Below are 21,491 nucleotides of genomic sequence, written 5' to 3' on the forward strand. Positions count from 1 at the left end.
ATTAAAAAGACTATATTCATTTCCTTCCATTTTTTTTTAAAGTTTTTAGCAGCAATTGGTGAACATTTTTCTGCTGTTTTAGCATGAAAACAATCATGGAGAATTTATAAAATGAATGAGCAATGTTGTGTTTCAGTAAAACTTCATGTTTGGACACTGAGATTTAAATTTCAAAAACTTAAATAGGTCAGAAATATTTTGATTTTGTATTTTTTCCAACATTTAAAATAGAAGAACTATTCTTAACTCACAATCTGTACAAAAACATGTAGCAGACTGGATATAACCTAATGGCTGTAGACTCTTGGTTTAAAGCAAGCATTTTAACACCATTAATTACAAACAGAAATATCAAATACATGGAGAACCAAAAAGCAAACCATGGAAGTCAGTAAATGAAAATACAATGTTGCAAGCTGATATATTTTATCTTAAGTAATTCAGCATTATCTCTAATAAATCATGATAAGTTAAAGATACTATACTCTAGAAGCTGCATACTATAATCCCTAAAGAAACCACAAAAAACAATGCAAGATGATGTAACTACAGATGCAACAGAGAAATGAAAATGAATAATGAAAATTCATTATTGTGTCAGTATTGACTGACACAAAGTAAAACAAAATGTAGGAACAGATGCATAAAAACAGGTTAGGAGGAATCTTAAATGTGTTAAGAAGCCCAATCTGAAAAGGCTATAGAGAAAAGATAAAAAGATCAGTGGTTGCCACTATTACAGATTATAGAGGAGAGGGAGGGATGAGTAGGCAGAGGACAGAGGATTTTTAGAGCAGTGAAATTAGTCTGTATAATATTATAATGGCAGATACATAACACTATATATTTGTCAAAATCTATAGAATAAACAGCACCAAAAATGAACCCTAATATAAACTATGAACTTTGGATGACAATGATGTATCAGTGTAGGTCGCTGATTTTAACAACATACCACTCTGGTACAAGATACTAATATTAGGGAAGCCCATGCATTTGTCAGGGTAGGGAATAAATGGAAACTCACTGTACTTTCTACTTAATTTTTCTCTGAATGTAAAATTGCACTAAAATATAAAGTATATTTAAAAGATTTAAAATAAAACAGGTCAGGTAATCAGAAAACAAAGAGCAAAATAGGAGCCCTGACTCCAACTTTAGAACTAAACACTCCCACGTGGCTTGTGGGATCTTAGTTCCCTAACGAGGGATTGAACGCCTGCCCCCTGCATTGGAAGCATGGAGTCTTAACCACTGGACTGCCAGGGCAGTCCCAAGACTGAGATTATAAAAAATGTATAAAAAAGCAGGACTCATAATATATTTCCTGGTGGCTCAGACGGTAAAGCGTCTGCCTACAATGCAGGAGACCTGGGTTTGATCCCTGAGTCAGGAGGATCCCCTGGAGAAGGCAATGGCATCCCACTCCAGTACTCTTGCCTGGAAAATCCCATGGACGGAGGAGCCTGGTGGGCTGCAGTCCATGGGGTCGCTAAGAGTCGGACACAACTGAGCAACTTCACTTTCACTTTTCACTTTCATGCACTGGAGAAGGAAATGGCAACCCACTCCAGTGTTCTTGCCTGGAGAATCCCAGGGACGGGGGAGCCTGGTGGGAGGCCGTCTATGGGATTGCACAGAGTCGGACACGGCTGAGCAACTTCACTTTCACTTTATATTAGGAAACAAGAAAGATTTAATATCAATAATTTAAACTTTTATCTTAAGTAGCTTTAAAAAAGAATATGCTAAACTCAAAGCAAGTAAAGGAAATAGTTTGGAAAAAAGGAAAAATCAGTAAAATAGGAAATAAGCAAGCAACAGGGGGGGAAAAAAATCAGTGAAACGAAAAGCCAGATACTTCAAAGTATCATTAAAATGTAAAACCTCTAAGGACTTCCCTGGTGGTCCAGTGGTTAAGAATCCACCTTCCAATCCAGGGAACATGGGTTCCATCCCTGGTCAGGGAACTAAGATCCTGCATGCCATGGGGCAACTAAGTTGGTGTGTCACAACTATTAATAGAGAAGCCCATGCAGCAATAAAGACCTGAAACAGCACCAAGCATAGCCCCCTGCCCCTCACAAAAAAAGGTAAAACACTAGTTAGACATTTAAGAAGTAAAGAGGGATGCCGCATATGGCCACTATCAGATCCAGCAGATATTAAACAGAACAAAGAGATTACAGCATAAACAAATTAAAGGCAACAAATTAGACAGTGTAGATGAAATGGACAAATATTTTCACTTAAAAACATGATACCAAATGAAAAAAAAACTGAAAACCCTTAACTATTAAAGATACTGAGTTTGCAATTCAAGAAGTTCCCACAAAGATTTTTCCAGGTCCAGAAGACTTCAAGGTAAGTCCTGTGAAACATTTAAGAGTTAATGATAATACTACACTAACTTCTTCTTAAAAATAAAGGACTGAGGAATACTTCCCTATTCCTTTTATGAGGTGAATCTTATACAGTTACCAAAACCAGAAAAAGGTAAAATTACAGACCAATAGCCTTGATGAATACCAATTAAAAACCAAAAAATAAGAGTGAATTGTATAAAGGGATAATATAAAAAGCATAACACATGAACAAGTGGTGCTTATCACTGGAATGCTAGATTGGTATAATACCTGACAATCAATACATATAATCCTCATTATATCAGAATATAGTAGGAAAAGCCTATGGTCATTTCAAATGAAAAAAAGCATTAGGCAAAATTTAACATCTGTTACACTTGTATTAAAAACTCTCGACTTTAGAAATAGAACTCCTCAACTTAATGAAATGCAACTACAAAAGATTTATACATAATATCATACTTATGGTTAAAGGTTGTTTTTCCCCTAAGATCAGGAGCAAGACAAGGATAGCTGCTCTCACCAGTTGTATTGAACACTGCAGACAATGAATAAAGAACGAAAAATACAAGGCAAACAGATTGGAAAGGGCGAAGGTAAACTGCATTCACAGACATAACCAGATATGTAGAAAGTACAGGAAATAATAAGTAAATTTATCACGGTCACAGCATATTTATCTCAAAATATAAAAAAAAAAATCAATTCTATTTTATATACTAACAACAAACAACTGAGAATGAAGTTAAAAAATAAAATTAAGAAAATATTTGTAAGACCTGTGCACTGGAATCTATAAAACACTGTTGAGAGAAATTATAAAAGACCTAAGCAAACATGGAAATACACTAGGTCCATGGTTCAGAAGACTTACTACTGTTAACCTAACAATTATCTCCAACCAACTTATAAATCTTTGAAAACTAAATCACAATCCATTAGATTGTTTTATACAGACTACCGCACAATTGCACTCATCTCACATGCTAGTAAAGTAATGCTCAAAATTCTCCAAGCCAGGCTTCAGCAACATGTGAACCGTGAACTTCCAGATGTTCAAGCTGGTTTTAGAAAAGGCAGAGGAACCAGAGATCAAATTGCCAACATCCGCTGGATCATGGAAAAAGCAAGATAGTTCCAGAAAAACATCTATTTCTGCTTTATTGACTATGCCAAAGCCTTTGACTGTGTGGATCACAATAAACTGTGGAAAATTCTGAAAGAGATGGGAATACCAGACCACCTGACCTGCCTCTTGAGAAATTTGTATGCAGGTCAGGAAGCAACAGTTAGAACTGGACATGGAACAACAGACTAGTTCCAAGTAGGAAAGGGAGTACGTCAAGGCTGTATATTGTCACCCTGCTTATTTAACTCATACGCAGGGTACATCATGAGAAACGCTGGAAGAAACAAAAGCTGGAATCAAGATGGCCGGGAGAAATATGAATAACCTCAGATATGCAGATGACACCACCTTTATGGCAGAAAGTGAAAAGGAACTAAAAAGCCTCTTGACGAAAGTGAAAGAGGAGAGTGAAAAAGTTGGCCTAAAGCTCAACATTCAGAAAATGAAGATCATGGCATCTGGTCCCATCACTTCATGGGAAATAGATGGAAACAGCGTCAGACTTTATTTTCTTGGGCTCCAAAATCACTGCAGATGGTGACTGCAGCCATGAAATTAAGACACTTACTCCTTGGAAGAAAAGTTATGACCAACCTAGACATCATATTAAAAAGCAGAGACGTTACTTTGCCAACAAAGATCTGTCTAGTCAAGGCTATGGTTTTTCCAGTGATCATGTATGGATGTGAGAGTTGGACTGTGAAGAAAGCTGAGTGCCGAAGAATTGATGCTTTTGAACTGTGGTGTTGGAGAAGACTCTTGAGAGTCCCTTGGACTGCAAGGAGATCCAACTAGTCCATTCTAAAGGAGATCAGCCCTGGGATTTCTTTGGAAGTAATGATGCTAAAGCTGAAACTCCAGTACTTTGGCTACCTCATGTGAAGAGTTGATTCATTGGAAAAGACTCTGATGCTGGGAGGGATTGGGGGCAGGAGGAAGAGGGGACGACAGAGGATGAGATGGCTGGATGGCATCACCGACTCGATGGACGTGAGTTTGAGTGAATTCCGGGAGATGGTGATGGACAGGGAGGCCTGGCGTGCTGCGATTCATGGGGTCGCAAAGAATCAGACACAACTGAGTGACTGAACTGAACTGATGAGTTGATTTGAAAATTTATAGGAAAATGTCAAATACCTATTATACCTAAAATAATTTGGTAGGTTCACATTACCTGATACCAGGACTTAATACCCTAAATAAAACTGTTGTCTTGGTGAAAGTTTAAATACACAAATGAATTAAACAGACTATAAAAAACACGTACACACATGATCAACTGATTGTCAACAAAGGCTCCGATATAATTCAGTAGAAAAAGGGAGGGAAGGCGCCAAGATGGCGGAGGAGTAGGACGGGGAAAACACTTTCTCCCCCACAAATTCATCAAAAGAGCATTTAAACGTCGAGTAAATTCCACAAAACAACTTCTGAATGCCGGCAGAGGACATCAGGCACCCAGAAAAGCAACCCAACTCCTTGAAAGGAGGTAGGAAAAAATATTAAAGACAATAAAAGAGACAAAAGAGGGAGGGACGGAGTTCCGTCCTGGGAAGGGAGTCTTAAAAAGAGAGAAGTTTCCAAACACCAGGAAACCTTCTCACTGCCGAATCCGTGCCGAGCTTTGGAAGCACAGAGGGCAACATAACAGGGAGAAAAAATAAATAAACAATTAAAACTCGCATATTGCGAGCCCTACGGTAACTCCCCCAGCAGAGAAGCAGCGCAGACGCCTGCATCCGCCATTAGCAAGCGGGGGCTGGGCAGGGAGGCGCGGCGCGGGCTGCATCGCTGAGAGTAAGAATCTGGCCTGAATACCCTGAGCACTATCTGAGCGAAATAATTTGGGCTAGCAAACCAGACTGTGGGATATCTACCATGCGAAAAGCCAGCCCTAACCTAAGACACCGCCAGCCCGTGCACGGAACAAAGGACTAAACAGAGATAGCCGGCTGCAGACCTTCCCCCTCCGGTGACAGGCAGCCAGAGCCGGAAGGGGGCAATCGCAGCCCCAGAGAGACATTATCTATAAAACTGGCTTCTTTGCTAACTAAAACTTATTGGGGGTCTGGACGGTCAACATCTGCCTGAGAAGGTGTGCCGGTTTTATACCCAGATAACCGAGTGGCGGGGAGGCGATAAGTCGCAGCATTGGCGCTCGCCAAACACCTCATCACCTGAGCTGCTCGGACCTGGGAAGAGCACAAAACGCAGGCCCAACTGAGTCTCCACCTCTGAGGACTACCTGAGTGCCTGAACCTGAGCGGCTTGGACCTGGGAGGTGCATGCAACCCAGGGCCAGCCTTGGATTGTTCCCGGCGGAACAACCTAGAGCCTGAGCAGTGTGGGCAGGGAGGCTACACGCGCCGTGAGCGGGGGCAGACCCAGTGGGCTGAGGCATTGCGAGCGCACGCCAGTGTCATTTGTTTGCAGCATCCCTCCCTCCCTCCCCACAGCGCGACTGAACAAAGAGAAGAAATACAGCTCCACCCACCAGAACACCGACACAAGCTTCCCTAACCAGGAAACCTTGACAAGCCACCTCTACATACCCACACACAGCGAGGAAACGCCACAATAAAGAGAACTCCACAAACTGCCAGAATACAGAAAGGACTCCCAAAATCAGCAATTTAAACAAGATGAAGACACAGAGGAATACCCAGCAGATAAAGGAACAGGATAAATGCCCACCAAACCAAACAAAAGAGGAAGAGATAGGGAATCTACCTGATAAAGAATTCCAAATAATGATAGTGAAATTGATCCAAAATCTTGAAATCAAAATGGAATCACAGATAAATAGCCTGGAGACAAGGATTGAGAAGATGCAAGAAAGGTTTAACAAGGACCTAGAAGAAATAAAAAAGTCAATATATAATGAATAATGCAATAAATGAAATTAAAAACACTCTGGAGGCAACAAATAGTAGAATAACAGAGGCAGAAGATAGGATTAGTGAATTAGAAGATAGAATGGTAGAAATAAATGAATCAGAGAGGATAAAAGAAAAACGAATTAAAAGAAATGAGGACAATCTCAGAGACCTCCAGGACAATATTAAACGCTACAACATTCGAATCATAGGGGTTCCAGAAGAAGAAGACAAAAAGAAAGACCATGAGAAAATACTTGAGGAGATAATAGTTGAAAACTTCCCTAAAATGGGGAAGGAAATAATCACCCAAGTCCAAGAAACCCAGAGAGTCCCAAACAGGATAAACCCAAGGAGAAACACCCCAAGACACATATTAAGCAAATTAACAAAGATCAAACACAAAGAACAAATATTAAAAGCAGCAAGGGAAAAACAACAAATAACACACAAGGGAATTCCCATAAGGATAACAGCTGATCTTTCAATAGAAACTCTTCAAGCCAGGAGGGAATGGCAAGACATACTTAAAATGATGAAAGAAAATAACCTACAGCCCAGATTATTGTACCCAGCAAGGATCTCATTCAAGTATGAAGGAGAAATCAAAAGCTTTTCAGACAAGCAAAAGCTGAGAGAACTCTGCACCACCAAACCAGCTCTCCAAAAAATACTAAAGGATATTCTCTAGACAGGAAACACAAAAATGGTGTATAAACTCGAACCCAAAACAATAAAGTAAATGGCAACGGGATCATACTTAACAGTAATTACCTTAAACGTAAATGGGTTGAATGCCCCAACCAAAAGACAAAGACTGGCTGAATGGATACAAAAACAAGACCCCTACATATGTTGTCTACAAGAGACCCACCTCAAAACAGGGGACACATACAGACTGAAAGTGAAGGGCTGGAAAAAGATTTTCCATGCAAATAGGGACCAAAAGAAAGCAGGAGTCACAATACTCGTATCAGATAAATTAGACTTTAAAACAAAGGCTGTGAAAAGAGACAAAGAAGGTCACTACATAATGATCAAAGGATCAATCCAAGAAGAAGATATAACAATTATAAATATATATCCACCCAACATGGGAGCACCGCAGTATGTAAGACAAATGCTAACAAGTATGAAAGGAGAAATTAACAATAACACAATAATAGTGGGAGACTTTAATACCCCACTCACACCTATGGATAGATCAACTAAACAGAAAATTAACAAGGAAAAAAAAAAAAAATGTATCTATAAAGTTCACTAAAGCAAAGCACAGTAAAATTAAAAAAAAAAAAAAAATCCAGTGAAAATCTACATTTGGAAGATTTAAAACCAGTTCTCAACTGTCTAGATAGGAGTACTTTTATTAGTGACACGTAGCATTTTGGGCAGAAGAAAAAATATCATATTAGTATAATGATGGGAATATTTCCAAACGCCCATTTCCCTACTTTATCTGTAGTATGAGCTTCTTTCTCACTGTTCAAATATTGTCTTTACCTTACATAAAGATTCTGTGTGGTTGAAAGGTTTTTAGAAAATTGCAGGCAGCATGCTACTGAAAATAGTTTGCTATTACAAAAGGAGATGAGAAAATTTGGCCCAAGTCAAGGTGCCTTCAGGGCGCACCTGTGGGAGGCTGGTTGAAGCTGCAGGTTAGTTTACACCCAAGGACTTGACAAGATGCACCAAGTTTCCTAACACAGGCTGTCGCATATCAAAGTGAAAAGTCGAGCCTTCAAGAGCGGTCAGTGGCTGGGCCACAGCTTGAAGACACACGAGAAAGAAGGAGTCCGTCAATTTACATTAAAACAAATAAAAGCAAATTGACAACAGAAAATATATTGCTTTATCTCTACATTTCCCTTTATCACTAATATGAAAAGGGTGGTCATAGGATGTTCCTTTAGTGTGTGCCTCTAAATAAACCCTGAGTGCTGAAAAAAAAAAGAAAAAGGATCTCTTTTCACAAAAGACTCTGGAAAAACTGGATATCCATTGAAAACAGAAAAAGGGAACTTAAACTCTTACCTTAAACAATGAAACTGACATGGATCACTCTTTTAAAATGAACATCTAAAATGATAATACTTACATATTAAAGAATAAAATATGCATAATGCTGGAGTATGCAAAGACTTCTGACTTTTGTAGTACACAAAAAGCAACAATCATAAAAATTTAAAACCTGTTTAACTGGATTTTGTCAAAATTAAAAACTTCAGCTCTGAAAGACACCACTAAGAAAATTAAAAATCAAGTCATAGACTGGGAAAGATATTCCCAGTATTTCTATCTTACAAAAGACTTGTATTGAGAATGTATAAAGAACTCTCATAATATAGGAATAAGAAGACATCCAGATCAACTGGCAAAAGATCTAAACAAATCCAGAAGCTATATATCAAAGACAAATATGCAAAATAAAAAATACCCAACAATTTTAATTGTTAGGGAAACAAAAAATTTCAAAAGAATGAAATGCCAAAACACACCTGCTAGAATTAACTAACGGAGAAGGCAATGGCACCCCACTCCAGTACTCTTGCCTGGAAAATCATGGATGGAGGAGCCTGGTAGGCTGTAAATCCATGGGGTCGCGAAGAGTCGGACACAACTGAGCGACTTCACTTTCACTTTTCACTTTCATGCATTGGAGAAGGAAATGGCAACCCACTCCAGTGTTCTTGACTGGAGAATCCCAGGGACAGGGGAGCCTGGTGGGCTGCCGTCTATGGGGTCACACAGAGTTGAACACAACTGAAGTGACTTAGCCGTAGCAGCAGAATTAACTAAAATTAAACAGTGACCATACCAAGTGTTGGTGAAGATATGCAGCTATAATATAATAACTATCATAAATTGCTAGTGGGAAAGCAAAATGGCACAACCACTTTGCTTAACAGTTTGCCAAGTTTTTTTTTAATAAATTTAAACATATATTTTTCACATAATTTACTGATTTCAAATCTAGGTAGGTTTTAGTCAACAGAAATGAAAATATAATCCACATATGAGCATATTACTGTAAAAGTCAAAAAGTGAAAGAAAAAAGTCTATCAAAAAGTGAGGGTATAACTAAAAAGTTGTGGTATATTCATATAATGGAACAACAGCAGTCAGCAATATAAGGAATGTTCTGATACACATAACATGAATTTCAAAAGAAAATTACATTGAGTTAAATAGGCTAATCCCCTGAAAAGCACATATTCTATGCTATTTGTATGAAAGTCTAGAGGAGGGAAAACTAATTTACAGTGACAAAAGCAGGTGTGATTAATAATACCTTAATAAAGGCCAATGGTGGCAGGAGAGCAACTGGTTGTAGGGGGGCATGAAGGAACTTTTTGAAGTAATGGAAATTTTGTAACCTTGATTGTTGTGGTAACTGAATAAATCTTTATACCTTTCTCAAAGTTCCTAAACTTGATCAACACTTAAAATGAGTTGCTTTTTATTCTATGTAGATTATAGCTTAAAAATTTTTGATTTAAAAAAAAAGGTATGTTTGGGATTCTCCTCCAAAAATGGAAGAGTAGCTCTTATTTCACATTTACTGTAGATAACAGCTCTAAACTCCAGAAAAATATAATCAACGCCTCAGTTTCCATGGGAGATGGATTTCAGGACCCCCTGCAAATACCAAAATCTCAAGATACTCAAGTCCCTTACATAAACTGTGTAGTTTATTTATATATAATCTATTTTATATTGTTCCATATACTTTAAATCACCTCGACTTACCATATGTAATACAATGTAAATGCTATGTAAATAGTTGCCACTGTCTAGCAATTTCAAGTTTTGCATTTTGGAACATTCTGGGATTTTTTTTTTTTTTTTTTTTAACATTTTCAATCTGTGGGTGGTTGAATTTGTGGATATGGAAGGGAAACCTCATGAATATGGAGTGCTGACTATAAAAAGCAACTATCTGAAGGCACTTAAAAGTGACCCAAACAAACAGAAACTGGAGGGAAGGTTTTATACTTAGGAGAAGAACGACAGGAGAACTGCCAATTCACACTACTTTCAGCCTAAACGCAGGCCCCAAGCAGACATCAAGTATGGCAAACAAAATCCAGGTGGAAATCCATGGTCCTACTGGCTTGAAGGAACAAAAGATAGAATTTAGGACAACAGTAATTGGAAAAGAAGTAGGGAAATCCTGAAGAAATGAAAGCCAGAGGCAGGAGTTGGGGGGAGCCCAAGGACACTGAACAAACTTTATCCACACCTTTAGCTGATACCCCAGTTAGGCATTCATGTGTCAGAATTTGAGACCTCTGGTTAAACATAAAAGAAATCAAGCAGAGATCTGGGCTGCCACTAATTAGAGAGTCTGAAGTTTAAAGTTTGATTTCAGCCTACTTAACTGTCCAACAAAACAAGTCAACTTCTATGGAAATTAACTGATAGAGGAGATTCTCTTCTGCTGTAAACAATTAAAAAATTATAAAAAATATATTAAACATATGTTTGTAAGCACTGGCTGACTGACAGCAGAGCACGGTGAGCTCTGAAAGGGAACAAAGTAAGCTTTGACTGCCCAGCTTATAGTCTGTAGGCAATTTCCAGGTCACAGCACAGGGAGGGAAAACACAGAGCCCAGCAGTCTTTCTGAGTGGAAGAAAACAGAGATGGGAGTTTGAAGAGTCCAAGATGACTAGAACTGCTAAGCAAAATACTGAAGAGGAGGGAGCAGCAGAGAGAGAGACAGAGACAGAGGCTTCTCCAGACATATGTAGAGTGATACCCTTGAATCTACAGCTGAATATTGATCTCAAAATACACGGGCTCACCATCAACACAATGAAAGGGCAACTTACAGAATGGGAAAGTTTCTGCAAATGACCAATAAAGGGTCCAAATTACAGGCTTCCCAGGTGGCACAGTGGTAAAGAACCCACCTGCCAATGCAGGAGACACAGGAGATGCAGCTTCAATCCCTGGGTCAGGAAGATCCCCTAGAGAAGGAAGTGGCAACCTGCTCTAATATTCTTGCCTAGAAAATTTCAAGGACAGAGGAGCCTGGTGGGCTATAGTCTATGGGGTCACAAAGAGTCAGACATGACTGAACACACATACATCCAAGCTATTAATATATAAGCAGCTCATACAAACTCAATATTAAAATAAAACCCCAAATAACCCAAGTAAATAATGGGCAGAAGACTGAACAGACATTTTTCCAAAGAAAACACAGAGATGGCCAACAGGCATATGAAGATACTCAACATCACTAACATCGGAGAAATGCAAATCAAAACCATAATGAGATACCATCTCACACCTGTCAGAATGGCTATCATCAGAAAGACCACAGACTAACAAACATTGGCAAGGATGCAGAGAAAAAGGAACCCTTATAGTCTGCTGGTGGGAATGTAAACTGGTGCAGCCCCTGTGAAAAACAGTTGGAAGCTCTCAAAAAATTAAAACTAGAACTGTCACATGGCCTAGCAATTTCACTCCTGGGTAAAATGTAAAAACACTAATTCAGAAAGACACATGCACCACCCCAATGTTCAGAGCATTATTTATATTGGCCAAGATGTGAAAGCCACCTAGGTCCCCATCAACAGATGAATGGATAAAGAAGACATAGTGAAGAGCCACACACACACACACACACAGACACACACACACACACACACACACACGCATAAGAATATTACTCAGCCATTAAAAAAAAGAATGAAATTTTGCCATCTGCAACAACCTGGATAGATTTGGAAAGTATTATATTTAGTGAAGCAAGTCAGAGAAATACAAATACTGTATGTCATCACGAATGTGTGGAATCTAAAAAATACAACAAATGTATATAACAAAACAGAAACAAGACTTACAGACAGAGATCACTAGTGGATACCAGTGGGGAAAGGGAAGGAGGGAGGAGTAAGATAGGTGTAGGAGATTAAGAGGCACAAACTACTAGGCATAAAATAAATAAGCTACCAGAATATACTGCATAGCACATGGAATACAGCCAATAAGTGTAACAACTATAAGTGGAGCTTAACCTTTAAAAACTGTGAATCACTATGTTGTATACCTGAAACGTATGTAATATTGTAAATCAGCTGAAAAAAATAAAGAAAAGGTGGGAGATGCTCCAGGTTAAAAAGTATTTAGGATATTCCCAAAAAATTAAAATTAAAAATAAATACTAATCATAAGAATGCCAGAACGGCTATAATAGTATCAAACAGAATAGATTTTAGAAAAAAGAATATTATCAGGGATTAAGAAAGGCACTTTATTTTAACTTATTTATTTATTTTCTGGCTGCACTGTGTGGCATGTGAGATCTTAGTTCCCCTACCAGGGACTGAACCCATGCCCACTACAGAGGAAGCATGGAGTCTTAGCCACTAGGTCACCAGGGAAGTCCCAAGTAAGGCATTTTATAATGACAGAGGACATCAATTCATAAAAAGACAAAACAATCCTAAATATAAGTTCACCTAAAAACAGAACTTCAAAATATATTAAGTAAAAACTTATAGAACCTAAAGTTAAAATAGACACAATTATAGCCACATGAATCCTACATGTAGCTCAGTCGGTAAAGAATCTCCCTGCAATGCAGGAGACCTGGGTTCAATTCCTGGGTCAGGAAGATCCCCTGAAGAAGGAAATGAGAACCCACTGCAGTATTCTTGCCTGGAGAATGCCATGGGCAGAGGAGCCTGGCGGGCTATAGTCCACGGGGTCGCAAGAGTCAGACATGACTTAGCGACTAAATCACCAGCACTGTCCTGTCAGGAGCGTGTGATGTCTGGTTGTCCTGCTTCAGTGATGCCAAGAGTGATCAGCAGTGTCATCCTATTCCATCCATTTAAAAAAGCTCAGTCAGCCTTCCCATTAATAGTTTTGGGCTTCCCTGGTGGCTCCGATGGTAAAGAATCTACCTGCAATGTGGGAGACCCAGGTTCGATCTCTGGGTTGGGGATATCCCCTGGAGAAAGGAACAGCTAACCACTCAAGTATTCTGGCCTGGAGAATTCCATGGACAGAGGAGGCTGGAGGGCTACAGTCCATGGGGTCACAAAGAGTTGGACACGACTGAGCGACTTTCACTTTCACAGCCACACTTGTAACTTAAGAATGACTTCCTTTTCTGTGATGGGTATAACAGACTGAAAAGCAATAAGGATATAGAAAACTTTACCATCATAATCAAGCAATTTGACTTGATTATTTACAGAAGACACCATCCAACAACACTAGAATATACATCCTCTACAAGTACATATAGAACATTCATCAGATGGTACTATAATCTGTGGTACAAAAGAAATCTATAAATTAAAGAATGAAATCATATACAGCATGTTTCCTAATTGTAACAAAATTAAACTGGAAATCAATAGGAGAAAGCTATTTGGAAAATACCCAAATATTTGAAAATTAAACAAACTTCCTCTAAACAAATGGGTCAAATCAGAAAGCATGAGATAAATTAGAAAATATTTTCAAATGAATAAAAATGAAAATACAACATGTCTAAATTTGTTAGAGGGAAATTTAGAGCATTAAATGTCCTATGGGGAAAAAAAAGTCCAATATCAATGATATAAACTTCCATGTAAAAATAAGAGGTAATTAAATCCAAAGTAATGAAAAGGAAAGGAAATACAAAGTGTAAGAGCAGAAATGAAGAAACAGGAAACAGAAAAATAGGAAATCAATGAAACCAAAGGTTGCTGCTTTGAAAAAAATCAGCGAAATTAATAAATCTCTAGTCAACTGATCAAGGTAAAAACTAAAAGTCACAAATAATCAACAACAGAATGAAAGAGCAGCACCATTACAGATTACATAAACATCAAAAGGATAAAAAGAGTAGATTTTTGAACAATTTTGTGCCGATAAATTTTATAACTTGGATGAAATGGACAAATTGCTTAAAAGACATAAATTATAAAAGCTCACTGAAGAGAAAAAAATTGATAGCATGGAAGTCAAAGTGTTAGTTAGTTGTGTCCAACTCTTTGCAACACCATGGACTATAGTATGCCAGGCTCCTCTGTCCATGGAATTGTCCAGCCAAGAAGATTGAAGTGAGTTGCCATTCCCTTCTCCAGTGCATCTTCCCAACTCAGGGACTGAACTCAGGTCTCCTGCATTGCTGGCAGCTTCTTTACTGTCTGAGCCACAAGGCAAGCCTGAATAGCATTAATAGCCACAATTCTATTAAGGAAATTGAACTGCTAGTAAAAAATTTTCCCACAAACAAATCTTGAGGCTCAGATGCCTTCACTGGTGAATTCTAACAAACATTACGGAAGAAATTATTATGGAAGAAATAATAACCATTCTACACAAATTCTTTGAGAAAATAAAAGGAGAGAATAGTTCTCAACTCATTCTGTAAGTTAGCATTACCTTCACACCAAAACTAGACAACAACATTACAAGAAAAACTAGAGACCAAATTATTTATGAACCACAGACAAAACAATCCTTAACAGTGTGTTAGTAAATTCACCAAGCAATATGTGAAAAATGAATATATGAATCTATCATAACCAAGTGGGGTTTATCCTAGGGATAAGCTGGTTTAGCACTTCAAAAATCAATCAATATAACTCATCATGTTAATTTTAAAAGGGGGAAAACCACATAATACATAAAAAACAACAGAAGCATAAAAACTTTTAACAAAATTCAACATTCATTTGTGATAAAAATGATCACTAATCAAGAATTTCTTCAACCTGATAAAGAGCATTTATGTAAAACCAATCACCAATGTTACACTTAGTCAAAAACTACATGCCTTTCCCCTTAGTCAGGAATAAGGCAAAAATATCTGTTCTCACTACTTATATCAACACTGCACTGAAAGTTCTAGACAATGTAGTAAAGCCAGACAGAAATAAAAGGAATATAGATTGGAAAGCAAAGATGGACAACAGTAATATTACACATCTGACATGATTATGTGTGAAGAAAATCCTAAAGAATCTACCAAAAAATTACTAGAATAAGTTTAGAGAGAAGGTAGGTTAATACACGAAAATGAAATTGCATTTTCATATACTAATCAACTGCATTTTATTAATAAATAATGGGAATTTGAAATAAAAATGAACAGTATTTACAACAACATAAAAACAGCTCAGTATTAATACAACAAACACTTGCAAGACTGGTACACTGAAAACAACAAAACATTATGGTTACCCACTCCAGTATTCTGGTCTGGAGAATTCCACGGATTGCAGTCCATGGGATCACAAAGAGTCAGACACAACTGAGTGACTTTCCCTTCCTTTCTGTTTGGAATGTGAAAAAGCTCTGGATATAGATACTGCTGATGGTTTAATACCTTTGCTCCTTTTCCAATCCTCCAAGTGTTTGCCCCAATGCTCACTTTTGGATTTTTATGTTTCTTATACTTTTCTGTTTAACTGTGTGTGTGTGTGGTGAAACATATGTGACATAAAATTTTATCATTTTAATCATTTTTCAGTATATAATTCATTGCCATTAAGTACATTCACAATGTTATGTAACCATCACCAGTATCTACTGGAGTGGGTAGCCATTCCCTTCTCCAGGGGATCTTCCCCATCCAGGGACTGAACCCAGGTCTCCCGCATTGCAGGTGGATTCTTTACCAGCTGAGCCACAAGGGAAGCCCAAACAAAAACTCTGTGCCAATACCATTGAACAGTTAACTCTTATCTTACAGTTTGCCTAGTATTAAACCCAAAGCACATTAGAAGAATGTTTAAGACAATCCATTATGGGAGAGGAAGATATTAAAATACACATTAACAGTTTAAATTCAAGGATCTCTTGAAGGATCAGAGGGGAGAAATAGAGGATTCTTGGTTTTTGTACAATCTGCCAAGCATAGCTCTTGTCTCAAAACCTCAAGACAGGACTTCTTGACACTTAACAGCAATCTGTCAATTCTATCTTCATCTTGACTGTTCTTTTCTTTGCAAGACAGGTGCATGCTGTATTATGTGCTGTGCTTTCCTTAGCTGCTTACTCACATCCTACTCTTTGAGACCCTATGGACTGTAGAATGCCAGGCTCCTTTGTCCATGGGGATCCTCCAGGCAAGAATACTGGAGTGGGTTGCCATGCCCTCTTCCATACAGTACTATATTCTCTTTTAATTTGAAGAAATGCATTTTTGTTCTAGCACTGTTTCTGGGAGAAGACTGAGAAAAGATGTTGAATGATTACACCCACTTAATATGTGAACACTGGTTAAAATTAGAAGGGGCATTTGTGGAAGGTAAAAGCTTATCTGACCAATAGAACAAGTGGGTACTGCCTTCCTAAAGGGGAAGGCAAACAGGAGGATTTTAGTACAAGAAAAGCAAGTGCTCAAACAGTCTTTAAACAAACAAACAAAACTATTTCAGAAAAGGGAGAAGAACCATCATCTCACCTGAGCCATGGTTTTGAGATTTACAAGAGATGACCAGTCTTCCTTTGGGCTCTTCTTTAGAAAAGGGGTGGTTCCTAAGAAGGCAAAACCAACACGAAAAGAAGCCACATGACACCACATACGTCTTACGACTCAATTAAAATTGACTCTATTTCCTTTGCTTTGGTGCTTGTCCACTCTGTCCACACAAATACAGGGGGATAATGAGCTAGACAAATATTATTTCATCCCCAAAGCTAGAGATACAGGATCTTGGGGCAAAAAGTTAGATTCTGGGCAAGCCGCTCTCCTCTCTATTACCACTTTTCTCTCCGAAGCTGCCTACTAACTACTTCCAAGTTCTTCTCCATTAAGGCTCAACCTACATCATGACCAACAATACATGAAAATACCTGTCACCCCATACCCTGAGTACCACTGATAGAAAGTTCTCGATGCTTGCCAAAGTATACATTGTGATTCTAGCTCTTATTTTTCTCATTATGAGAGAGGATAAGCTTCTAAAGTTTTTAAAAAACCTCATCTTTTTTAAAAAAAATAGAAGACAAGCCAGGCCAAATCAGGCCACCAACTCCCTAGTCTACAGCCACCACCAGCCCCTACAGACATTACCACAGTCCATCTTTAGTTTCCTGTCTGTGAAAGGTCTCACTTTTCTAATAACTAATAGACTAATAGTTAATAGTTTAGTTATTCACTTTTCTAATAACTATTTTCTGGATTGATATTATATCTTTTTTAAAGGAAGGAAATTAATCCTGTAAATACCTAAAATAATTTTTATAGCTTTTCTTTATCATATACTTTATTTCCTTTACATATTTGAGTATATCTGGACTTCATATTTAGTTCCACTGATCTTTTCATTTAACTGGCAGTTATTACAGTTTTAAAATAACTGTAAAATAACTGCAGTTATTACAGTTTTAAAACATATTTTAGTATCAGGTAGGCCTACTCCCCACCTGCATTATTTTTCTTTAACCACTTCTGTCTTGTTCATTATCTCCTAACAACTTTGGAAAGTTTAAAAATTTTACTGAAATTTTACAGAAACTTCATGAAATGTCAGTTTTGACACTTACCATGTGTCTTCTGGTTCTTAAATCTTTAATTTTTGAGTCTGTCAGGAATATCAAATTTTTTTTTACAAACCATACAACCTTTGTATCTTGTATTTTGACAGCCACTTCCCATAGTTTTCTGATACACACACACACACATACACAGTCTATTGATTTGTTAATGTCTTTTCCAGCAAACCTGAGTTTTCTGTTGTCATTATTTTTAACAGGATGGTAACTAAGAAATTTTCCTACCTCAGTCTCAGCAGATGTCCCAAAGATGGTGAGCAAACAAGCTTTTAATTGTCCCTCATGCTATAATAAAGTCTTAAAAAGCAACTGACTGTAAAGTTTTGCTACCATTAATTTAACTCCAAGGAGGAAGAGGCTCCTTCAAGAGGCTAGAAGAGGCTAAGAAAAGGGAATGTCTCTTTAACACAGCAAATTATTTTTAGAACAGTTTTCTAGGGAGAAGAGAAATAGATGCTTCTTCCTTCCTTATAACAAACAAGGAGCTCCTTAGACCCTAATACTACTATAAATCAAAGTAATGAGAGAATTTGGGGGAGAAATGTACATGCTTCCAGGATATGGGGGAGTGGAGTGGTGGTGACTAAGGGGGCTAATTCTCATCTGAGCTCCAGATGGGGAATCCATGGATGATGGAGCATGCCTAGGTTGGCTTAGATACTGTTCAAGAGGACTGACAGGAAAGAACAAGACCTACAAGTAGGTGGGTCACTGCATGCCAAGAAAAGTATCTGGAGAAGTGGTTGTGCCCATAAAAAGGGAACTGTATCTGGAAGTTCCCAACAGTGGGGTCTCTCAGAAGGTAAGGTATTTGTTGTTGTTCAGTCACTGAGTTGTGTCCGACTCTTTGTAACCCCAGGAACTGCAGCATACCAGACTTCCCTGTCCTTCACTGTCTCCTGGAGTTCACTCAAACTCATGTCCATTGAGTTGGCCATGCCAAAGTAAGATATGACTTACACTATATTATAATGGTACCAGTCATGTTAGCCTGTTTTTGTCCTTGACTTATGATTTCTCTTTTTCAGCTCCCAATCCATTCCAGCTGAAGACTATCAACCTAGAAGGAATAAAGAGGGGGCAAATAGAGGGATTAGAGAAGAAACTGACCACATTTTCTTTCACACAGCAGACTTCCAGCAGGAGGGAGCGTTTTTGCTTTTAAAACAAGTTTGAAGTACTGATTTCTACAGTGAACATTCTATTCAACTAAATGAGGCTGATCTTGTATTTAAATGTTCAGCATCTTTGTAAAGACTGAAGAAATTATTGAACCTTTATTGTCCAGGAATTCACCCAAATACAAACTTTGAGAGCAAAAACTCCCAGCAGTTATGGGAGAAAGTTTTTTCTGTGCTCCCAACAGTGTTCTACTTATGTCAACATACTGGTCATTAGTCAATAACGGGGTTTCCCAATACAAGATTGTACCACCTGAAAATTATTTTAACTCCTCCTCTCCAATTAAAAAATACGTATTTTTTTACTTGTCTATTTGCCAGAGTCAAATTTTACAGGCAATGGCCGATATGCTGACAATTTAAATAATACATAGTACTCACTAGTCTTGAATCTACTTTCTCAAGTGTTCCATCTCAGTCACACAATGAACCAGCCACATTCACAGTCATCGTGAATTGTGCACTTATCTGTGTGCACAAATACTTTAAAATGTGACATATTCACTGTTGTATCACCCACTACACAATCCCAATCCCACAGCCACACGTCATGCATAAACTCATAGAGCTCATTACATACTTCTACGCAAAGTAGCAAAATTTTACTCACAAACCCCTTACTGTTGCCACTCCAAAGTTGCACAGCCTCAAACACAGACTCGCACCTAATTTAAAAATTAGACCACACAGAGACCCTCTGACTTTCATAAACAATAGGTTCCATAACGTCGCACAGAGTAACACATGTCCACACACACACACACAAGAACAGGCACAAAAAGCTACACAATCAGAACGCCTATATATACCAGGCCGAGCTCACAGCCGCCTCGGGCTCCCTGTTCTACCTCGGCGTTCCCAGCACTTGCTCCCAGTTTCTTCCCCTACCTAGGTTCTCGCTTCCCTCCTCGCTTTCTCTAGGGCCCGGATTCTCGCTTTCCTTCCCGGCCTTCTCTCAGTCTAGGTTCCCTCTTCTTTCCTTGGGGTTCCCAGCCCAGGTTCCCACCTCCCTCCTAGGCAATCCCCACCGGGTCCCAACATCACACACCCGCCCAGCGCCCGCTGGACCTACTAGCCTCACCTTTGAAAGAGGGACAGCCGTCTGCGCCTGCGCACTCCCGCGCGAGCTCTGCCTCCCAAGGGTCTCAGCGGCCTGTCTTCACTGCCGTGGCCTCGGCGCGCGCCTTCTCGACATCCGGGCTTTTGCGGCCTTGAACTACATTTCCCACAGTCCTTGGGTGGCTTTTGAAAAGAACTTTGATCTTTGGTTCATCTCTAGTTCCCCTCCGAAGTCCTCCTCGCAGTCGTCGCCCTCCTAGTGGTAATCGGAGTTTGGGCACGGCGGGCACTCGCAGTGAGGAAGCCCCCACCCTCTGGCTCACACTGGGCGTGTGTAGCCTGCGTGTAAAAAGTGCGTGTGAGCGTTTGTGGCCGTAACGAGGCGGGTGTGTGTGTGGTGATGAGGCCGTGACAGGTGCAAAATGTGGGACCCATTGGCTCTGATGTGAGGTAGGTGACACTGTGGGGCTTGAGATCTCCCTTCAGAAGACGGTGCTGTTGTTACCTAGTGAAATGGAACCCAGTGTTAGTCGCTCAGTAGTGTCGGACTCTGCAACCCTATGGACTTGCTTACCAGTCTCCTCTGTCCACGGAGTTCTCCAGGCAAGAATACTGGACTGGGTGGCCATGCCCTTCTCCAGGGGATCTTCCTGACCCAGGGATCCAACCGGGGTCTCCCGCTTTGAAGGCAGATTCTTGACCAACTGAGCCACCAGGGAAGCCCAATGGGGCTTTTAATTCTGTGACCGGGTGGGAGTTTGGTTGCGTCTGGGACAGAGCTTCATTTCTGCAGTTCTAGGTTTAACATCGGGACGGAGGGGTTCGGTTGAAGATCTCCCTGAGAGAATATCTACTCCTGTAAAGACAGGACTTTACGATGCCTGTATTAACTGGAGTCTCACTAAAGCATATTCTATGCTGCCTTTGTCAGGGCACCCCCACCTCCAGTGCCCAGACTCCAGTGCTTAACACAAAAGTGAGTTATCAATGGAGTGAGTGTTGCCTGCCTAGGGGCCAATTTTAGTTTCTATCCTTTCCTAGGATCTGTATCCTTGTATCACTGCTTTCTCTTTCCTCTTACTTTATAGCCAGGACCCCAGCTGCAGAGAAATGGTCCTCCTGCTAAGGGCCTGGGCACAGTCCTTCTTGAATCGATAGCTGGATTCCCTCCTTGCTTTGAGTAAGGTTGGAATTTGTCCAGCTTCTCTGTGATCTTTTATGTATGTGTATTTGGGATCTGGAAATAGGAGACATAAAATGAGAGAAATGTTCTAAATTAGCACATTGGGAGCTCAGAGACAAGATCATCTCATTTTTTTTTTTTTTTTGAACCCTCTTATTCAGCAACACTTTCTTTGGACTG

At 39.2% G+C, this 21,491-nt stretch overlaps 1 protein-coding gene across 5 annotated transcripts in view; it reads right to left on the bottom strand.

Annotated features, from left to right (window-relative positions):
• ZNF567 (zinc finger protein 567) overlaps positions 1–21,420 on the bottom strand; it is a 46,691-nt gene extending 25,271 nt beyond the window's left edge. The window contains exons 1-3 of one of the 5 annotated variants that reach the window (XM_070772028.1): positions 20,151–21,394; positions 18,849–18,948; positions 16,795–16,868 (exon numbers count right to left, since the gene is read on the bottom strand). In XM_070772028.1, coding sequence (XP_070628129.1) covers positions 16,795–16,803 — 9 coding nt within the window. In that variant the 5' untranslated portion in view covers positions 16,804–16,868; positions 18,849–18,948; positions 20,151–21,394. The other 4 variants (XM_070772027.1, XM_019979046.2, XM_019979047.2 and 1 more) reach the window with 4 other exon arrangements.
• Positions 21,421–21,491: the final 71 nt, after the last annotated feature.

Source organism: Bos indicus, chromosome 18, assembly GCF_029378745.1.
Source record: "Bos indicus isolate NIAB-ARS_2022 breed Sahiwal x Tharparkar chromosome 18, NIAB-ARS_B.indTharparkar_mat_pri_1.0, whole genome shotgun sequence".
Taxonomy (NCBI): domain Eukaryota; kingdom Metazoa; phylum Chordata; class Mammalia; order Artiodactyla; family Bovidae; genus Bos; species Bos indicus.